This window comes from Nycticebus coucang, chromosome 2 (genome assembly GCF_027406575.1).
Source record: "Nycticebus coucang isolate mNycCou1 chromosome 2, mNycCou1.pri, whole genome shotgun sequence".
Lineage (NCBI taxonomy): Eukaryota > Metazoa > Chordata > Mammalia > Primates > Lorisidae > Nycticebus > Nycticebus coucang.
The window spans coordinates 26,135,627-26,153,813 of record NC_069781.1 but is presented as its reverse complement, the minus strand read 5'-3'; the positions used below and the strand labels follow the sequence as shown (position 1 = coordinate 26,153,813).

The window sequence follows — 18,187 nt, the reverse complement described above, 5'->3', positions numbered from 1 at the left end:
CATGAGAGCTGTTTCTTAGCAAACTTGTTTGGAAAGATGAACGTTGTGTTTTAGTTTGCCCCTGTCTAAGAAGCAGAATCAGCCTTTGTATTCTTATGTTCGTCTACTTTGTAATTGTATGTGAAAAAAATTTTTACATTATTTCATGTCTTTAAACACATTTAAAATGTGACCTACAGAACTTTGTAAATGGTTAAAAATAACGTAATTTGAAAATATTACAACTTAAAAGAATTCATAATGACACTAGTACTTTATGATGTGCCTTTGATTTAATTGGAACACTTTTAGAAGGATACATTATTTGTGTTTGTAATAATCTTTGAAGAACTTGGAAATAAAATTTCTACTTAACTCATCATATTCTGTGACAGCAAAATTTTGTGTCTGATTTTGTATTAAGCCTTCTTTTTGTGAAACTGAGTGCTGGAAGAGGGAAGTGAAATTGTTTTTAAGTTTTGTGGAATTTTGTGCAAAAAATTTATGTATGTATACATATAATATGAAGAGATATCTCAATTACTGGCAACATTTGCTCTTGGAAATAGCTATGTGTAAACTCATAAATAAGGAAATGAAAATATCTGTGAGCATAAATGGTGTTACAGTTGAGAAGTATCTGTGAGCATAAATAGTGTTACAGTTGAGAAAACAGAAATCATTAGATGGGAATGCCTGTCAATTCTAGCCACTAAACTTCTAGATTAGGCCAGCCGTGGTGGCTCATCCCTATAATCCTAGAACTCTGGGAGGCTGAGCTAGGTGGATTGCCTGAGCTCACAGGTTTGAGTCCAGCCTGAACAAGAGCAAGATCCCATCTCTAAAAATAGCCGGGTGTTATGGCAGGTGCCTGTAGTCCCAGCTGCTTGGGAGGCTGAAGCAAGAGAATCACCTAAGCCCAAGAGCTGGAGGTTGCTGTGCTGTGAGCTGTGACACCACTCTACTGAGGGCGACAAAATGAGACTCTGTCTCTAAAAAAAAGAAGGGGATCTATGCCAAAAAGTCATTTGATTTAAAAATCAGTTCTGAATAAAAACTAAGTGGATCAATAAAATGAGAGTAGAATGACATTATTTTAAGATGATAAAGTTTATCAAAACCAGTAACAAATATAGTACTACATGGTGAAATGAAAGCCTTCAACATTATCAGGAATAAGGCAAGGATACCTTTTATCAATGCTATTATTCAGCATTGCTTTGGATATCTTAGCTATTTCTGTTAAGATTAAAAAAATGAAATGGGCTGGGCGCAGTAGCTCATACCTGTAATCCTAGAACTCTGGGAAGCTGAGGTGTATGGAATGCTTGAGCTCAGGAGTTTGAGACCAGCCTGAGCATGAGTGAGACCCCAACACTACTAAAAATAGAAAAAATTAGCTAGGCATTGTGCCTGCTTATATTCTGAGCTACTTGGGAGGCAGGAGGATGGCTTGAACACAGGAGTTTAAGGTTGCTGTGAGCTAGGCTGAAGCCACAGCATTCTAGCGTGGGCAACAGAGTGAGACTACAGCTTAAAAAAAATAAAAAAATGAAAAGAAATAAATAAATAGAAAAAAATAAAAATAAAAAAATAGAAAAAAGAAAATGGTGTAAACATTTTATTATCTGTATTTATGGGTTATATACTTGTATACCTTGAAAACTCACAAGAGTCTAGCTCATGAAATACATGAATTTGTAGTGGAATTTGGGAGGCTAAGGCTAGATACAAAGTACATATACACAGTAGAAAAATTAAAGGCATTTTATACATTGGCCTTAGCTGAAAGTGGAAAGGGGAACTATATGCCATTTTCACTTTAGCAATAAAACCATTAACAAAAGTGCAAGAGTCATAAGAAAAGGTTTTATCAATGTTTGCATAACAGGGTGCAAACACATGGGGGTGATATGAAAATTTTGCTCTTCAGTAGGTTCTTGGTCTCAGTGATCTGAAGAATAAATCCACGGACCACAGATCAGTGGTAAGACAGGATTTATTTACAGAAAAGAATACAAAAACACCAGAGCTCCTGGCAGAGCGGGAAAACTCGAGTCAGGAGGGAAAAATGCTCTCTCCCTGTCTGTCTGTCCCCGGGCTCTTTTTCTAGGGGTATATATAGTCAGGTGGGGCCCTCGGTAGTGACATTTAGGGTTGGTAGTTACATTTAGCATGTTGGTAGTTACATTTAGCATGTCTGGGACCCTCTGTAATGTATCTAGCGTGCTGGTAGTTACATTTAGCGTGTCTGGGACCCTCTGTGATGCATCTGGGACACTCAGTAGTTATGGTTAGTGTGCTGGTAGTTACATTTAGCATTTCTGGGACATGTCTGGGACGTGACTGAATGGCTACAATGCCTTTCATTCCCAGGCCTAGGCCAGGCCTAGAAAATGGGTGTTCCCTGTTCAGCCATAAGTGCAAGGGGAGGGAAACCTAAGGTGCTGGTGTCTCCCCAGCAGTTGTCTGGCCCCTCTGGCTACTGGAGCCTCCTGCAGGGCCCCCCTGCCTACCCTCCAGCCCGCTGATTCCTCTGCTCGCTGCCACTGCATCAACACTGCCAAGGCAGAGGCAGCTGGTCTGCACCCCCAGCTTCACAAGCTGGCTGGAACGCCACTTGTCTTTTATCAGAGGAACATCAATTTTTAGGATATTAAGACAGTTTTGGCTGAAAGTTCAGCCTGAGCGAGAGAGCAAGACCCTGTCTCTACAAAAAATAGAAAAATTAGCTGGATATGGTGGTGTACACCGGCAACCCCAGGCACTTGGAAGACTGAGGCAGGAAAACCAGGTGTCTGAGTTTGCGCTGAGCTATAATGATGGCACTCTAGCCTGGTCACCACCACTCACAACCCAAAGGCGATTTCATTAAAATTTCAATCTTAACTAAACTTTGCATATGAATTTAGTGGAATTCCTGTGTTTTTATGTTTGTGTGTGTGTGTGTTTTAGCAAAACTGGTTATAAAATATCTATGGAAAATTAAGTCCAAGAATAGTTTTTGTTGTTGTTTATTTGTTTCTTTTTTTGAGTCAGAGTCCCCTGGGCTAGACTGCAGTGGCCTCAGCCAGGATCTGATCCTCATAGTCTGGCTCTAGAGCCCTCACCCAATCCATTTTGCTATGTGCCATTGTAGGTTTCATACTTTACTAGTGAGATATGGACTGCTACCATCCTTTGGGAGAATAATATGGCAAAATCTCTGTAATTCCAATCAGAAGAAAACAAGATTGAGAAAGATCAGAGTAAGGGTATCTTCCACTCCACCAAGCCCATCAGCTTCAATTTAACTGTCACCGAGTTTTAAAGAGAGGCATGGGAAAAGGAAGCAAACGAATAAATTAGGCATGATGATTATGCCTGGAAAAGAACATTTGATTCTAATGGAACAAAAAACTGGAAACAAATGGATTAGAACCCATTCAGTTTTTGAGAAAATTTGAGAAATAATAGGCTTGTAACTGTTGAAGTTGAACAAACAACTTCAGGCCCCTATACTTGCATGTCAAGAAGCAGGTTGAGGATATGTCTCCGACAAAGGTTTAATAACCAGAATCCACAGAAAACTCAAACGTATTAGCAAGAAAAAAACAAGTGATCCCGGGCCGCGCCTGTGGCTCAAAGGGGAAGGGCACCAGTCCCATATGCCGGAGGTGGCAGGTTCAAACCCAGCCCTGGCCAAAAACCACACTCACACACACAAAAATAAATAAATAAAATAAAATCTAAAAAAAAAAAAAGAACAAGTGATCCCATCACAGGCTAGGCAAGGGACTTGAAGAGAAAATTCTCTGAAGAAGACAGGTGCACGGCCTACAGACATATGAAAAAATGCTCATCATGGGCGGTGCCTGTGGCTCAACGGGGTAGGGCACCAGTCCCATATGCCAGAGGTGGCGGGTTCAAGCCCAGCCCTGGCCAAAAACCACAAAAAAAAAAAAAAAAAAAAAAATGCTCATCATTCTTAATCATCAGAGAAATGCAAATTAAAACTACTTTGAGATATCATCTAACTCCAGTAAGATTAGCCCATATCACAAAATCCCAAGACCAGAGATGTTGGCGTGGATGTGGAGAAAAGGGAACACTTATACACTGCTGGTGGGAATGCAAATTAATACATTCCTTTTGGAAAGATGTGTGGAGAACACTTAGATCTACAAATAAATCTGTCATTCAATCCTATAATTCCTCTACTAGGAATTAGACTTGCCCAAGTTAGATTAATCAACTGGGTATATACTAGGTATATACCCAGAAGACCAAAAATCACATTATAACAAAGATATTTGTACCAGAATGTATATTGCAGCCCAATTCATAATTGCTAAGTCATGAAAAAAGCCCAAGTACCCATCGATCCACGAATGGATTAATAAATTGTGTTATATGTACACCATGGATAATGTGTAGTCTTAAAGAAAGATGGAGACTTTACCTCTTTTCATGTTTACATGGATGGAGCTGGAACATATTCTTCTTAGCAAAGGATCTCAAGAATGGAAGAAAAAGTATCCAATGTACTCAGCCCTACTATGAAACTAATTTATGGCTTTCATATGAAAGCTATAACCCAGTTATAACCTAAGAATGGGGGAAGGGGAAGAGGAAGGGAAGAGGAGGGGGGAGGATGGGTTTTTGGTGGGATTACACCTACGGTACAACTTACAAGGGTACATGTGAAACTTAGTAAATGTAGAATATAAATGTCTTAACACAATAACTAAGAAAATGCCAGGAAGGCTATGTTAACCAGTGGGATGAAAATATGTCAAATGGTCTATAAAAACAGTGTATGGTGCCCATGATTGCATTAATGTACACAGCTATGATTTAATTAAAAAAAAAAAAGCAGGTTGATGAAACTTTATAGTCCCTAGGAAGATAGGGGCAAGAAGAATAATGGATAGGGGAGGATTCTAGAAGGTGGAGCTGGGAGACCAAGGAGAGCACTGGGGAAGGGTTTTCTCTCAGAGAGCACAGGGAGGACCTGGTGGAAGAGGGGTTTGCATCTGCAGTGCTGGATTTCAGAATGCTAACTGTGGCATGTCTCTCTCATTCTTTCCCTTTTTAAATGGGAATGTTTATTGAGGTCCCCGACTCTGCTATCGTGTGTTTTGTATTTGTATGGTGGGAGAGGGGAGAATGACAGTATAGAAAAAAAAATGGAGGCAATTGGAAAAGTGCATAATCTCCCATTACAGCTGCCTGTATCTGTGCCCGTAATCCCAGCTTCTTCCTATTTCCATAGAGGAACTCTCTGAGGTCCTCGCCAAGCCCCAAACCCTCCTGTTCTGCACTACATCCCATCTCTTCTCACCTGTGCAGGGACTTGTGTCCAGCAAATCTCCCTCTCACTCTACGCCTTCATTAGCATTTACCCCTCTATTGGATTTTTCCCATCAGCATACTTAACATAGTGAGGTTTCTCTCTTGAGAATATATCCCTTGACTTCTTGTAGCCAATGCACCATCTCGCTTATCTATACAGTGAATGTTCCAGAAAGAGTTCTCTAAACTCCCCACCTCCCGTTTTCCTCCCTTTTGCATTCTTTGATCTGTTCTAATCAGGCTTTCACCCCCACCATTCCTCCAAACACTGTTCCTGTCAAGATCAACAAAGGTAACTCCAGTGGTTATTTCTCTTACTGCCTTTCACTGGACACAACTGACGACTCTCCTGGAAACATCTTCTCCATTTGGCTTGCAGGGCATCACATGCTTTTGGCTTTTCTCTTACCTCACTGGCTTCCTCTTCTCCATTTCCTTTTCTTTCCCTTCCATTTCTCTGTAATGTTGTTCCCATGCTCAGTCCGGGAATTTTCTATCTACATTTACTCCCTTAGTAATCTTACCCAGTGCGTGACTTTAAAGACCACTTACACTTTGATGATTCCCAAATTTATACTTCCCAGGTTTATATATTCTATAATGTTTGAGATTTTTATAATCCAAATGCTTACTTAATATAGACTTCCACTTGGGAGTCTAGTAGGTATTTCAAATTTAACTTTCCCAAGTTAGATTAATCAAGCATCTCTTGATCTCTAAATTATGGTCCTGTCTCTCAGCCTTCCCCATATCAATAGTGGCAATATTCTAACAATCTAGGCAATCTCTTAGCTTCTCAGGCCAAAAGCTTTGGTGACAGCTTTACCTTGATTCTGGTAAAAACCTTTGTATTTCTTCTAACTTTTTCACTGTTAAAAGTTTTGTCTATTGGCTCAGTGCCTATGGTCAGTGGCTAGGGTGCCAGCCACATACACTGGAGCTGGCGGGTTCTAATCCAGCCAGGGCCTGCCCAACAACAATGACAACTATGACCAAAAAATAGCCAGGCGTTGTGGTGGGCGCCTGTGGTCCCAGCTACTTGGGAGGCTGAGGCAAGAGATTCGCTTAAGCCCAAGAGTTTGAGGTTGCTGTGAGCTGTGATGCCATGGTACTCTACTGAAGGTAACAGAATGAGACTCTGTCTCAAAAAAAAAAAAAGTTTTGTTTATCTTTTTTTTTCCCTTGAGACAGGGTCTCACTCTGTCACCTCTGTTAGAGTTCTGTCGTGGACTCATGGATCACTGCAAACTCAAACTCCTGGACTTAAGCAATCCTCCTGCCTCTGCCTCCTGGGTAGCTGGGGTGATAGGTGTCCAGCACCATTTCTGGCTGTATACATTTTTCATGCCAAAATTGGAGTGAAATTGAATGTCCATTAGCAAGAGGATGATTAAATAGATTATGGGATATCATATTAAGCAACTGCTATAACATGACATATGCATTCCTAAAAATCACCAAGCTGTACACAATCACAATAATAACCACAGGGCTTTGGGGAAAATGAGGTTAGGGATTCAACACTCAAAAATTTTATCAGTGACATGGCTCAGCACCTGTACCTCAGCTGCTGGGTGCCAGCCACATACACTGGAGCTGGTGGGTTTGAACCCAGCACAGGCCTGCCAAACAACAATGACAACTACAGCCAAAAAAATAGCTGGGCGCTGTAGCGGGCACCTGTGGTCCCAGCTACTTGGGAGGCTGAAGCAAGAGAATCACTTAAGTCGAAGAGTTTGAGATTGCTATGAGCTGTGACGCTACGGCACTCTACTGAGGGCGACATAGTGATACTGTCTCAAAAAAAAAAAAATTTATGAGTGACAAATAAAAAGGCTAGAAACCTAATACAAATGATAGCACAGTTTTAGACATGTTAGGTGATTAAAGAATACATAAATATTACAGTACATATGGGTCTTTACCTTGAACAAGACGTGGAGATTCCTTTGGACCTTCAGGCCCCACTCTCCACTTACTAGCCCCATCTACCTTCCATGCCTACCACCCTTTCTGCTCGAGGATAACAATGAAAGAGAGAAAGAACAGAGATAAAGAGAAAAAAACAGCAGAGAACTGAGAGGGAAGTGGGGAAAAATTAAACAAAGGGAATGGTACAGGACTGCTCAGCCAAGTTTCAACTTGTGTTATCCTGAGGTGGTGAAAAGGGGGTTTTCTAGTCAGAAAACTGGAACACCAGATGTAGCATCGAGCCACATTGGGTGTGGATTGGTGATTTTGTGAGATGTGTGGTGTGTATGTTTTGTATATTCCTATCCAGCTTGTTTTAGTTGGGTGCAATTTTTAAGTTCATCTACTATTTCTGGTGAACAAAATCACATATCAGGATGTAAAATTCATGTTATACCCACATTATTCCCATAATATACAGTGATCATTTTGGAAAACCTTTAAATTTTTCAAGGTCTACTTTTTAAAAACAAAAATTGAGTTATTGTACAAAATATAGTTTTGTATATTGTTTGTTTGTTTTGCTTTTAATGTGGGCGGCCTTCCTTGTAGAATACACAGATTTACCTTCTTCTTAATGGTTTGATATTCTGTAGTCTAAATTATTTACCTATTCCCCTATGGATAGCATTTTTGTTGTCTATAGTTTTTACCTATTACAATTTATACTACAATATATTTCCTTGAGTAATTGAATATTTCTTTAAGACAAATTTCTGAAAATGTAATTATTGCATCAAAAGATATGTGCATTTTTCATCTTAATAGATGTTACACAAATGATACTCTAAAGAAGTTTTACTTATAAGAAAATGATACTGACATTGGATATTATGGATTTTCAAAAATTTTGTCAGTCTAATAGGCAGTAACATGATAATTTACTTTAATTTATATTTATCTACTAAGTAATAAGGCTGCATATTGTTTCAAATGTTTATTGACTGTTTTTGTTTTTTTACGAGGAAATATCTATTCATGTCCTTTCTTTTATTAGGTTGTCTTTTCCCTATCTTTATGTGTTAGTAAACTATTTTCCTATAACTGGGTTGCAAATATTCCTTCTAAGTCACATTCGTTTCTAAATTTTTTTTATGGAAGGCAACACTTTAAATTGAAAGTTCTCAACTTCTTTTTGTTCTAGATTTCAACTTTCTTGTTGTTGGAGGGTTGGTAGACTGGGTGATCTTCACTTCTTTTTTTTTTTTTTTTTCAGAGACAGAATCTTATTTTATCGCCCTTGGTAGCATGCTGTGGCATCACAGCTCACAGCAACCTCCAATTCCTGGGCTTAGGCGATTTTCTTGCCTCAGCCTCCTGAGTAGGTGGGACTACAGGCACCCGCCATAACGCCTGGCTATTTTTTTGTTGCAGTTTAGGTGGGGCCCAGTTCGAACCCGCCACTCTCCGTATATGGGGTCAGTGCCCTACACACTGAGCCATAGGCGCCGCCCGATGATCTTCACTTTTTTTTTTTTCCTGTGACAAGAGCCCGCTTTATTGGGAAGCAGAGTGCTGCACACTGACCAGCAGATGAAGGCCACCCAAGGGGCAGCTTATACATCATATTCCAAAAGATACAGAGGATGTTTGCTAATATCAGTCAAGTGGAACATGGATGACTCTGGGCAGCTTCTCCAACCTCATCCCTCTGGGGTCAGGTAAACTCCCATTTTCCTGACAGCAGCTGTGGTTCACTAGAGATAAAGCCCCTCAGGGGTGCCTTCTTGTTTTTTATACAGAACATTTCCTTTAGATTTTTTGAAGTCTTCATTTGTTACTTTCATTCTATGTTCTCTTAAAGCCATCAAACCAGCTTCTGTACAAATTGCCTTAATGTCAGCACCAGAGAGGTCATCTTTAGCCATGATCAAGTCATCCGGAGTTACATCATCAGCCAGGGTCATCCTGCCTGTGTGAATCTGAAAGATGCGCTTCTTAGTCTTTTCATCAGGCAGGGGAAACTCGATCTTCTTGTCAATACGGCCTGATCTGATAAGGGCTAGATCCAAAGTTTCTATTCGGCTTGTAGTCATAATAACTTTCACATCTCCCCTTGAATCAAATCCATCCAACTGGTTCAACAGTTCCAACATTGTTTGCTGAATTTCTCTCTCACCACCAGAATTTGAGTCATATCTTTTTGTCCCAATGGCATCAATTTCATCAATAAACATGATGGAAGGTGCATGTTCTTCAGCAACCCGAAACAATTCCCAAACAAGTTTGGGCCCATCACCTAGGTACTTCTGAATGAGTTCAGAGCCAACCACTCTTAAGAAAGTGGCTGAGGTTTGGTTTGCTACTGCTTTGGCTAACAAGGTTTTACCTGTGCCAGGCGGACCATAGAGAATGACCCCTTTAGGGGGCTTTATACCCATCTCTTCATAGTATTCAGGATGGGTGAGAGGAAGCTCCACAGATTCCTTAATTTCCTGGATTTGTTTGTCCAAGCCCCCAATATCAGCATAGGTCTCCTGAGGTGCCTTTTCCATCTTCATCACTGTGACCAGGGGATCTGCGTCATCCATTAGCACCCCATCACAGCACGTACCTTGTGGTTGAGCCGGACCGAACAGCCTGGTTCCAGCAGATCCTTGTCAACAAATGAAAGGATGCTGACCTAGTGTCCTGAGCCCACAGATGTAGACACAATGGCATGATTGTCATCAACGATCTCTTCCAAGGTTCCTACTGACATTGGGGTCCCCCTCAGATCATCCACTTTTGATCTTGCCTCCTCTTGCTTTTCTTCTAATGGTTTCATTTGTTCCTGATTTCTAATGAATTCCTCCTCCATGAGAAGATGGTCCTTAATTCTAACTGCAACAATTTTAACCAGCACTGAGTGTGAGGTGTCACCAGTGGTAGTTTACTGGATGCATCTGGTCCCTTTGTTTTCTTCTTTTTTTTCCCCACTCTAGTTGGTATAGGAGGTTCGTATTTCTTTTTCTTATCCTTGTCACCCTTCTTGCCACCTCCAGTACCATGGCCACCACTCTGACTTTGACCCATTTTGCTCGGCCGCTCCATCTCGATCTTCACTTCTGGACTCAACAGGTCGGACTATGATGGAGACTATGATGGAGATTGCTTGTGTTTAGCTGAATCTGGAAGATATTCTGGATCTTATGATAATTATGCTAACTGATAAATTAGAATAGTTAACTTACAAAGATGCAAACCGTATATATTATGAAAATTTAATACAGAAACACCAAGAACATATGTGAATAATAGAATTTTTATTTATGTATGAACAAATCTAAGTAATTTTGCTAATAGGTTATCATCAAAAGCAGTGGAACATGGCATGTAGCACTGTTATTTCCCTCCTTCAAAAAAACTTAAGCCGAGTCTGTCCATCAGCTCTACCAGGGACTTTTTCATACATAAGACGCTGTTTTTTGAATTGTGGTAGTTGTGAGGACATGAAACCTGTTAAAAGAAGAAAAAGAAAAACCATTTTATTGCTTATCATAGTACAGTGTAGCTATTTTTTTCAGTCATTTTCCTGTCTCTCCTCATCTGTCAACAAAAAGTCAAAAATTCTAAACTGTGATAAAATAATAACTATTAAAAACTATGTCTTGGGTGGCACCTGTGGCTCAGTGAGTAGGCCACCGGCCCCATATACCAAGGGTGGCATGTTTGAACCCCACCCTGGCCAAACTGCAACAAAAAAATAGCCAGGCATTCTGGGGGGCGCCTGTATTCCCAGCTACTCAGGAGGCTGAGGCAAGAGAATCACTTAAGTCCAGGAGCTGGAGGTTGCTGTGAGCTGTGACGCCACGACACTCTACCGAGGGCAATAAAGTGAAATAAAATAAAAATTAAAACTATGTCTTAAATATAAATGGAGCTGGACTTAATGGTCCAGTATTTTTTTTTCTTTCTTTCTTTTTTTTTTTTTTTTTAAGACAGAGCCTCAAGCTGTCACCCTGGGTAGAGTGCCATGGCATCACAGCTGACAGCAACCTCCAATTCCTGGGCTCAAGCGATTCTCCTGCCTCTGCCTCCCAAGTAGCTGGGACTACAGGCACCCACCACAATGCCCAGCTTTTTTTTTGGTTGCAGCCGTCATTGTTGTTTGGCGGGCCCCAGGCTGGATTTGAACCCGCCAGCTCAGGTGTATCTGGCTGGCGCCTTAGCTGCTTGAGCCACAGGTACTGAGCTTTAATGGTCCAGTATTAACAATTAGTGTTAAATACACATTTTTCTATGCACCTGACTTGTACAAATAGTTATTCTAAATCTCTTGGATTTCATTTTATTTTTAGTGAAATGAGAAATTATACTGTGTGATCTTTAAGATCGTCTCATTCCACTATTTTTAAGTAAAACAATCCAAATGTTTTGGGAAGCAGCTCAGGCAGGGAGGGCTTCATAATTCTGAAGGTTTTCAGTAGGTTAATTAATCCTTGCTAATTAAGATAGGCTTACCTTGACTGCCTTTGAACCTAAAACAAAGACATACCATTTGATGTCTGTGTATCTGTCTTTATGGTGAGAATGTGTACAATTCTATCAGGTTTTCTTCTTCTTTTTTAAGTTTGTTCTTTTTGTTGTTGAGACAGAATCTCACTCTGTCACCCTGGGTAGAGTACCGTGGCATCATAGCTCACAGCAACCTCAAACTCTTGGACCACATGATTCTCTTGCCTGCTTCAGCCTCCAGAGTAGCTGGGACTACAGGTGCCCGCCACATTTTCTAGTTTTAGGAGAGATGATGTCTCTTGCTCAGGCTGGTCTTAAACCCCTGCGCTCAGGTGATCCACTCACCTCAGCCTCCTAGGGCACTAGGATTACAGGCGTGAGCCACTGTGCCCAGCCCTTCTTATTCTGCAGCTTTTTTTCACTTTGGGTATCCTCCTTCTGATGAACATAGGGTCATATTTCTTGTTAGGGAGGGGTTATGTGTTTAGGAATCTATCTAAATTCATGTCTTTAAGTCATATTTGGAAAGTACATCTTTGACTCCAATTAAAGAGTTAAAGAATCCTTAAATAAATCATTAGATGAAACACGGGGAATGTAAATGATGACAGGCTCCTCGCTGTTCACTGCAGAGCTGTGGGAGAGCCTGGACTGGCGCCAGTAGCATGCTGGTGTTTCACTTGGGGTGGTGTCAGCGGAAGGAGTAAGGCCTGATTTGTAGCATTCGTAGCATTCTGTGGTATGAAGAGTCCTACTATGGCTGATGTAAAGTACTATTTCTAAACTGACATTATTTTATATGTGATTAAAAATACATTTATAACTAAATTAATGAGTTAAAATGTAGGTAAGATGTTTCTTTATTCCAACCATGCACGTAAAAGCATAAATGCTAAAATTTATTACAAAATAATTTCTGGCCAAGTACTCTGGGAGGCCGAGGCAAGTGAACGGCTTGAGCTCACGAGTTTGAGACCAGCCTGAGCAAAAGTGAGACCGTGTCTCTAACTAAAAATAGAAAAAACTGAGGGGGGTGGCGCCTGTGGCTCAGTGAGTAGTGCGCCAGCCCCATATGCCGAGGGTGGCGGGTTCAAACCCAGCCCCGGCTGAACTGCAACCAAAAAATAGCCGGGCGTTGTGGTGGGCGCCTGTAGTCCCAGCTGCTCGGGAGGCTGAGGCAGGAGAAATCGCGGAAGCCCAAGAGCTGGAGGCCTGTGACATCATGGCACTCTACTGAGGGTGGTAAAGTGAGACTCTGTCTCTACAAAAAAAAAAAAAGAAAAGAAAAAACTGAGGCAAGAGCCTTGCTTCAGACCAAGAATTGGAGTTGTTGTGAGCTATGACACCATAGCACTCCACCCAAGGAGACAGCTTGAGACTCTGTACTATTTCAGGCAGTGCCCATAGCTCAGTGGGTAGGGCGCCAGCCACCACACTGAGGCTGGCAGCTTCAAACCTAGCCTGGGCCAGTTAAAACAACAATGACAACTGTTAAAAAAAAAAAAAAAATAGCCTGTAGTCCCGGCTACTTGGGAGGCCAAGGTAAGAGACTCGCTTTAGTCCGAGAGTTTGAGGTTGCTATGAGTTGTGATGCCACAGCACTCTACCCAGGGCAACAGAGTTTTTTTTGGACTCTGTGTCCGAAAAGAATTTGGATAGGGCGGCGCCTGTGGCTCAAGGAGTAGGGTGCCGGTCCCATATGCCGGAGGTGGTGGGTTCAAACCTAGCCCCGGCCAAAAACCAAAAAAAAAAAAAAAAGAATTTGAATAAAATTCAACATCTATTCCACACAGAAGTTCTTACAAAACTAGAGATAGAATATTTCCCATTAAAATTAGGAATGAAACAAGTTAATGACTATTAAATGAGAGCTAATCCAAGTTTTGTGAGTCCTGAGGCTTATATAATTTGGGAGGCCCTCTTTTAATAATAAAAAAAAAAAAGAATACAAGATTTTCTGAGGCCCTCTCAGGCCTCACAAACGGACCTATGCAAAAGAGAAGCTTTGAAGCTTAAGCTTCTCCCCTATCCCTCATCCTTATTTTCCTTTCCTGGTAAGGTTACCTTTGTATGGTCATTAGAATTTAGTTTTTGTCCTGGGTGCTTGGGCTATGCAATAAGAAATGACACTGAAAGAAAGGCAGAATCACCAGAAATGAGAAAATAAGATTGTCCTTATTTATGTATTTATTTATTTGAGACAGGATCTGCCTCTGCCCAGGCTATTGTGCAGCGGTATAATCATAGCTTACTGTAACTCAAACTCCTGGGCTCAAGTGATCCTCCTGGCTCAGCCTCCTGAGTAGCTTAGACTATAGGCATATGCCACCATGCCTGGCTAATATTTCTATTTTTGTAGAGATAGGTCTTGTTATATTGCCTAGGCTGCTCTTGAACTCCTGGCCTCAAGTGATCCTCCCACCTCAGCCTCCCAAATTCTAGGTTTAGAATAAACCTTTAGATAAGTCACTGTATCTAGCCAAAATTGTTCTTTTAAAAATTTGATATGATTATATGTTCAGACAACCCCAAAAACATCAATCAGAACGTAGTTAACAGCAGTACCTATTTAACAGAATTGGCAGAATTAAAGTAAACAATCCACATAAAGGGCTCTCAATGGTGGCTGGTACCTACTAAGCTCTTAATGTTATCCACTTAAATATACCTGCTATACAAAGAGGTTAATTTTCTGATTCTTGGATTCCTCTGTTTAATATTTATTGATTTTGGTCTTCTCCTTCACTTATATTTTTCTTTTTACTTTTAACATTTTTTTTTTTTGCAGTTTTTGGCTGGGGCTGGGCCCTGCTCCATTGAGACACAGGCGCCGCTCATTTACTTTTAACTTCTTAAGTTGAATGCTTAGTTTATTTAAAGCTACAAGAATTTGATATCCCAGATTATATTTTCTTTGCATTTGTTTTAGGGTTTTAATTTTCCTCCTCAAAAGTTATTGGAGAATTTTTAAGTATAGTAATTAAAATAACAATCTTTTTTAAATTTGAAGGGGTTTTTAAAATCTTTTAAAATAAAATTTGAGAGTAGTTTTATCAACTATTGGATAGTTGTTACCTGTTTTATTTTGTTTTTTGATTGGTTTGTTTGTTTTTGAGACAGAGTCACTATTGCCCTGGCATCATCATAGCTCACTGCAACTTTAAACTCTTGGGCTCAGCCTCCCAGAGTGCAGGTGTGAGCCATCACACCTAGCCAGTGTTACCTGTTGATGATTCCTCATCTCTTGAGTTAGATGAAGATTCAGGGTGCCTTTTCTGTCCTACACACTTGCTGGCTCTTTGGTAGAAAGAATGTCTATTTAATTCTTTTGGATTTACATTAGACCCAGAAGCACAAAGTAAATCCAAACTGGGGACAGATGGTAATTCTCTCCAGAAAGTCTTTTTAGTCCCAACAGTTGAACTTTCACATGTGAAGTCTTCTAACTTATCCAACAGACATTTTTGCTGAGTAGTGAATAAATGATCTTTCTGATGGTACCATTTGTCACGTGTACTTTGCTCTGTACCATTATTCAAGTTGAACGAGTCATACTCTTGTTCCCATACATTTTTCTTAGAGTTCCAATGAAGAAGAGATTGAGAGCTTTCTGGTGGAAAGACAGGGGCTGATGCTTCTTTGTTTATGAGTCCTTTTACTTCATGTGTTCCTTTTTTCTGATCCTGTATAAAATTCGGAACAACTCTCTTCTGAATGTCAATTGGTGATATTACAGTTTCACAGTTAATTTGTGTTAGGCCCAAAGAAAAGATATCTGACTCTGAATCATTCTGTGTTACAAAGGAGTTACAGGCTGCTTTCCTTGAGTCTGTATCAACTAGAAAAGGATTATTATTCTGTACTATATTAGGGTTATAAGTAGAGTCTTTCCAGCAGCTAGTCTGATTGTATGAAGTCACAGATGGCGAAATGTATGGCATTTCTTTTAGTTCCATAAAGGAAGAGTTATAATTTGAAGTAGTGTTTATGTGTTCCTGTACTGTCTCTTCTAATTCCAGATATTGGTAATAGTCATCATGTTCTTGAATGATAGAGTCAGAAGAATCAGAAGCTGAATTCTGAGAAGTGAAGGTACCACTCTGATTCCTATTTTCCCATGGTGATGAAATTTGAGGTGATTTTGTTGTGGAAGAAGAACTAATCTTGAATAAGGAAGTGATGCTACAAAAATGCTAAAAAAATAGAAAATTAATCATTATAATACAATACAAACAAGTTTAGTAAACATAAATAATGATGCTTATTTATATGGAAAGAAGGAAAAATATAAGTAGTCTATCAATTATTACAATTATTCAGGTATTATAAAATAATAAGGTTCTATTAAAAGAAAACTATAATTTGCATATTTTTTCTAATGACTTAGAATTGTTGAATAGCCTATTTTTCAGAACAGTTTTAGGTTCACAGCAAATGTAATAGACTTTTTAGTTATGTAAATTATACATAAATATTGTCTCCTTGATAAAAATTTTAAAATATTACCAATAAGGCTAAAGTTCTTTTTACCAGTGTGTCAGGACTGTTTGGAAGAGGTACTATAAGGACATGTTAATAGAGTACATAATTGAATTATTTGTGGGCATAATATTTCAAAATGATTCAAAGTGTGACACACGATATTAAATTATCTATATAAGAGAGCCTCAAAATTTATAACATGACTGATAGCTAATGAGAATTCTATATGAAATATAGTTCAAGTAAATTATTTCTTTCCTGGGTGAAGTCCAAAACAAACTTGGATACCTTCATTTTGAAAAACCTAAGGTAGTCTTGGAGCCTAGGGCTCAAGCGGCTAAGGCGCCAGCCGCATACACCTGAGCTGGCCGGTTCGAATCCAGCCTGGGCCCACTAAGCACAATGATGGCTGCAACTAAAAAATAGCCAGGCATTGTGGCGGGTACCTGTAGTCCCAGCTACTTGCGAGGCTGAGGCAGGAGAATCGCTTGAGCCCAGAAGTTGGAGGATGCTGTGAGCTGTGATGCCACAGCACTCTACCCAGGGTGACAGCTTGAGGCTCTGTCTCAAAAAAAAAAAAAAAGAAAAACCTAAGGTAGGGCGGTGCCTGTGGCTCAAAGGAGTAGGGCGCCGGGCCCATATGCTGGAGGTGACGGGTTCAAACCCAGCCCTGGCCAAAAACTGCCAAAAAAAAAAAAAGAAAAGAAAAAGAAAAAAAGAAAAACCTAAGGTAAAGATAGATGCTCAAATTGCAAGACAATAAACTCATTTAAGAATATTGATCTCGGGCGGCCCCTGTGGCTCAAGGAGTAGGGCGCCGGTCCCATATGCTGGAGGTGGCGGGTTCAAACCCAGCCCCGGCCAAATAAAAAAAAAAAAAAAAAAAAAGAATATTGATCTCAAACAACCCACCTTTAACACTTTCTCTGGAACTTCAGGTAGGAGTTCCTGAAGTTGACACAAAGTTGCTATTAATATCCAATGCAGGGAAGGTCCTTTATTTAACATGAGCTGAGCCACCAGTGGGTTAATACATGGAAAATCAAGTAAGTACATTTCTTCCTAGAAAAGAGTTTAAGGAATAATCAGCCAATGGCCTCTTGAAAGTGATCCATTTTATTCTACTCATTGCACCAGATCAAAATTTTTGTCATTGCATCTACCACTCAATTTGGGATACTTGGGAAAAAATAAATGTTACCAGAAAAGAAATTCAAGTACATGTGTTTATATTTGCCTTGAAAATATTTAATTTATACATGTAGAAAATAAACCTTAGATGGTGAAACTTCAAGCCAGGACTTATCCAACCATTCATGAGGCTCTCTCTTCGAAGTCATTAAACTGTGGTCAGCAATTTGTCGAATTATCAATGCTGTCTCTTCTACTCCTGGGGCAATTATAAGCTAAAAAAAATTTTATATGTTAGATTATTCAAAACATTATGAAGTAAAATGTAGAACTCAAAATGGTTTGTAATTAGAAGAGAAAACTAAAAAAGAAATTCTAATTTTAAATACTGTTTTAGACATAATTTATTGATTTATCTATGTGAAATCCAGGACATTTTGTTAGTATAACCAATTTTTTCCTTCTTTAAATGATATCCTTATATTTTTTAATTTTTTTATATTTTTTAATTTTTAGAATTAAATTGTTTTTACTTTCCCTTGGCATTTATTAATAAAGTCTTTAAAATATATTTAGTATTATATTTCATCTCTATTAGAAAAAAAGCAATTTGAATATCACTAATAATGTTTACCAGTTTCCATGGAAAAAAATGACCTACGTTTTAGATTATTATGTAAAACTTGAAAAGCTTTTGGAATAGTTTGACCCAGGTGGAAGCAGACATTTGCTTAGGATGGATTGTTCTTGGGAAGTACTCTTTCACCTCTGAATGCCTTCCTAGAAGCATGCTGTCTCTGGGCCATGTCATGGTACCTAAATACAGTATCACTCACTGGTATCATAAGCCTGG

At 39.6% G+C, this 18,187-nt stretch overlaps 1 protein-coding gene and 1 pseudogene across 1 annotated transcript in view; both read right to left on the bottom strand.

The window, feature by feature from the left end:
• Window positions 1–8,981: 8,981 nt before the first annotated feature.
• On the bottom strand, window positions 8,982–10,299 carry LOC128568196 (26S proteasome regulatory subunit 4-like; annotated as a pseudogene).
• A 201-nt stretch (window positions 10,300–10,500) lies between these two features.
• SHOC1 (shortage in chiasmata 1) overlaps window positions 10,501–18,187 on the bottom strand; it is a 93,344-nt gene continuing 85,657 nt past the window's right edge. Inside the window, exons 23-26 of the mRNA XM_053605743.1 lie at window positions 17,478–17,609; window positions 17,116–17,265; window positions 14,945–15,914; window positions 10,501–10,722 (exon numbers count right to left, since the gene is read on the bottom strand). Coding sequence (XP_053461718.1) covers window positions 10,622–10,722; window positions 14,945–15,914; window positions 17,116–17,265; window positions 17,478–17,609 — 1,353 coding nt within the window. The 3' untranslated portion in view covers window positions 10,501–10,621. The remainder of the gene's footprint in view (window positions 10,723–14,944; window positions 15,915–17,115; window positions 17,266–17,477; window positions 17,610–18,187) is intronic.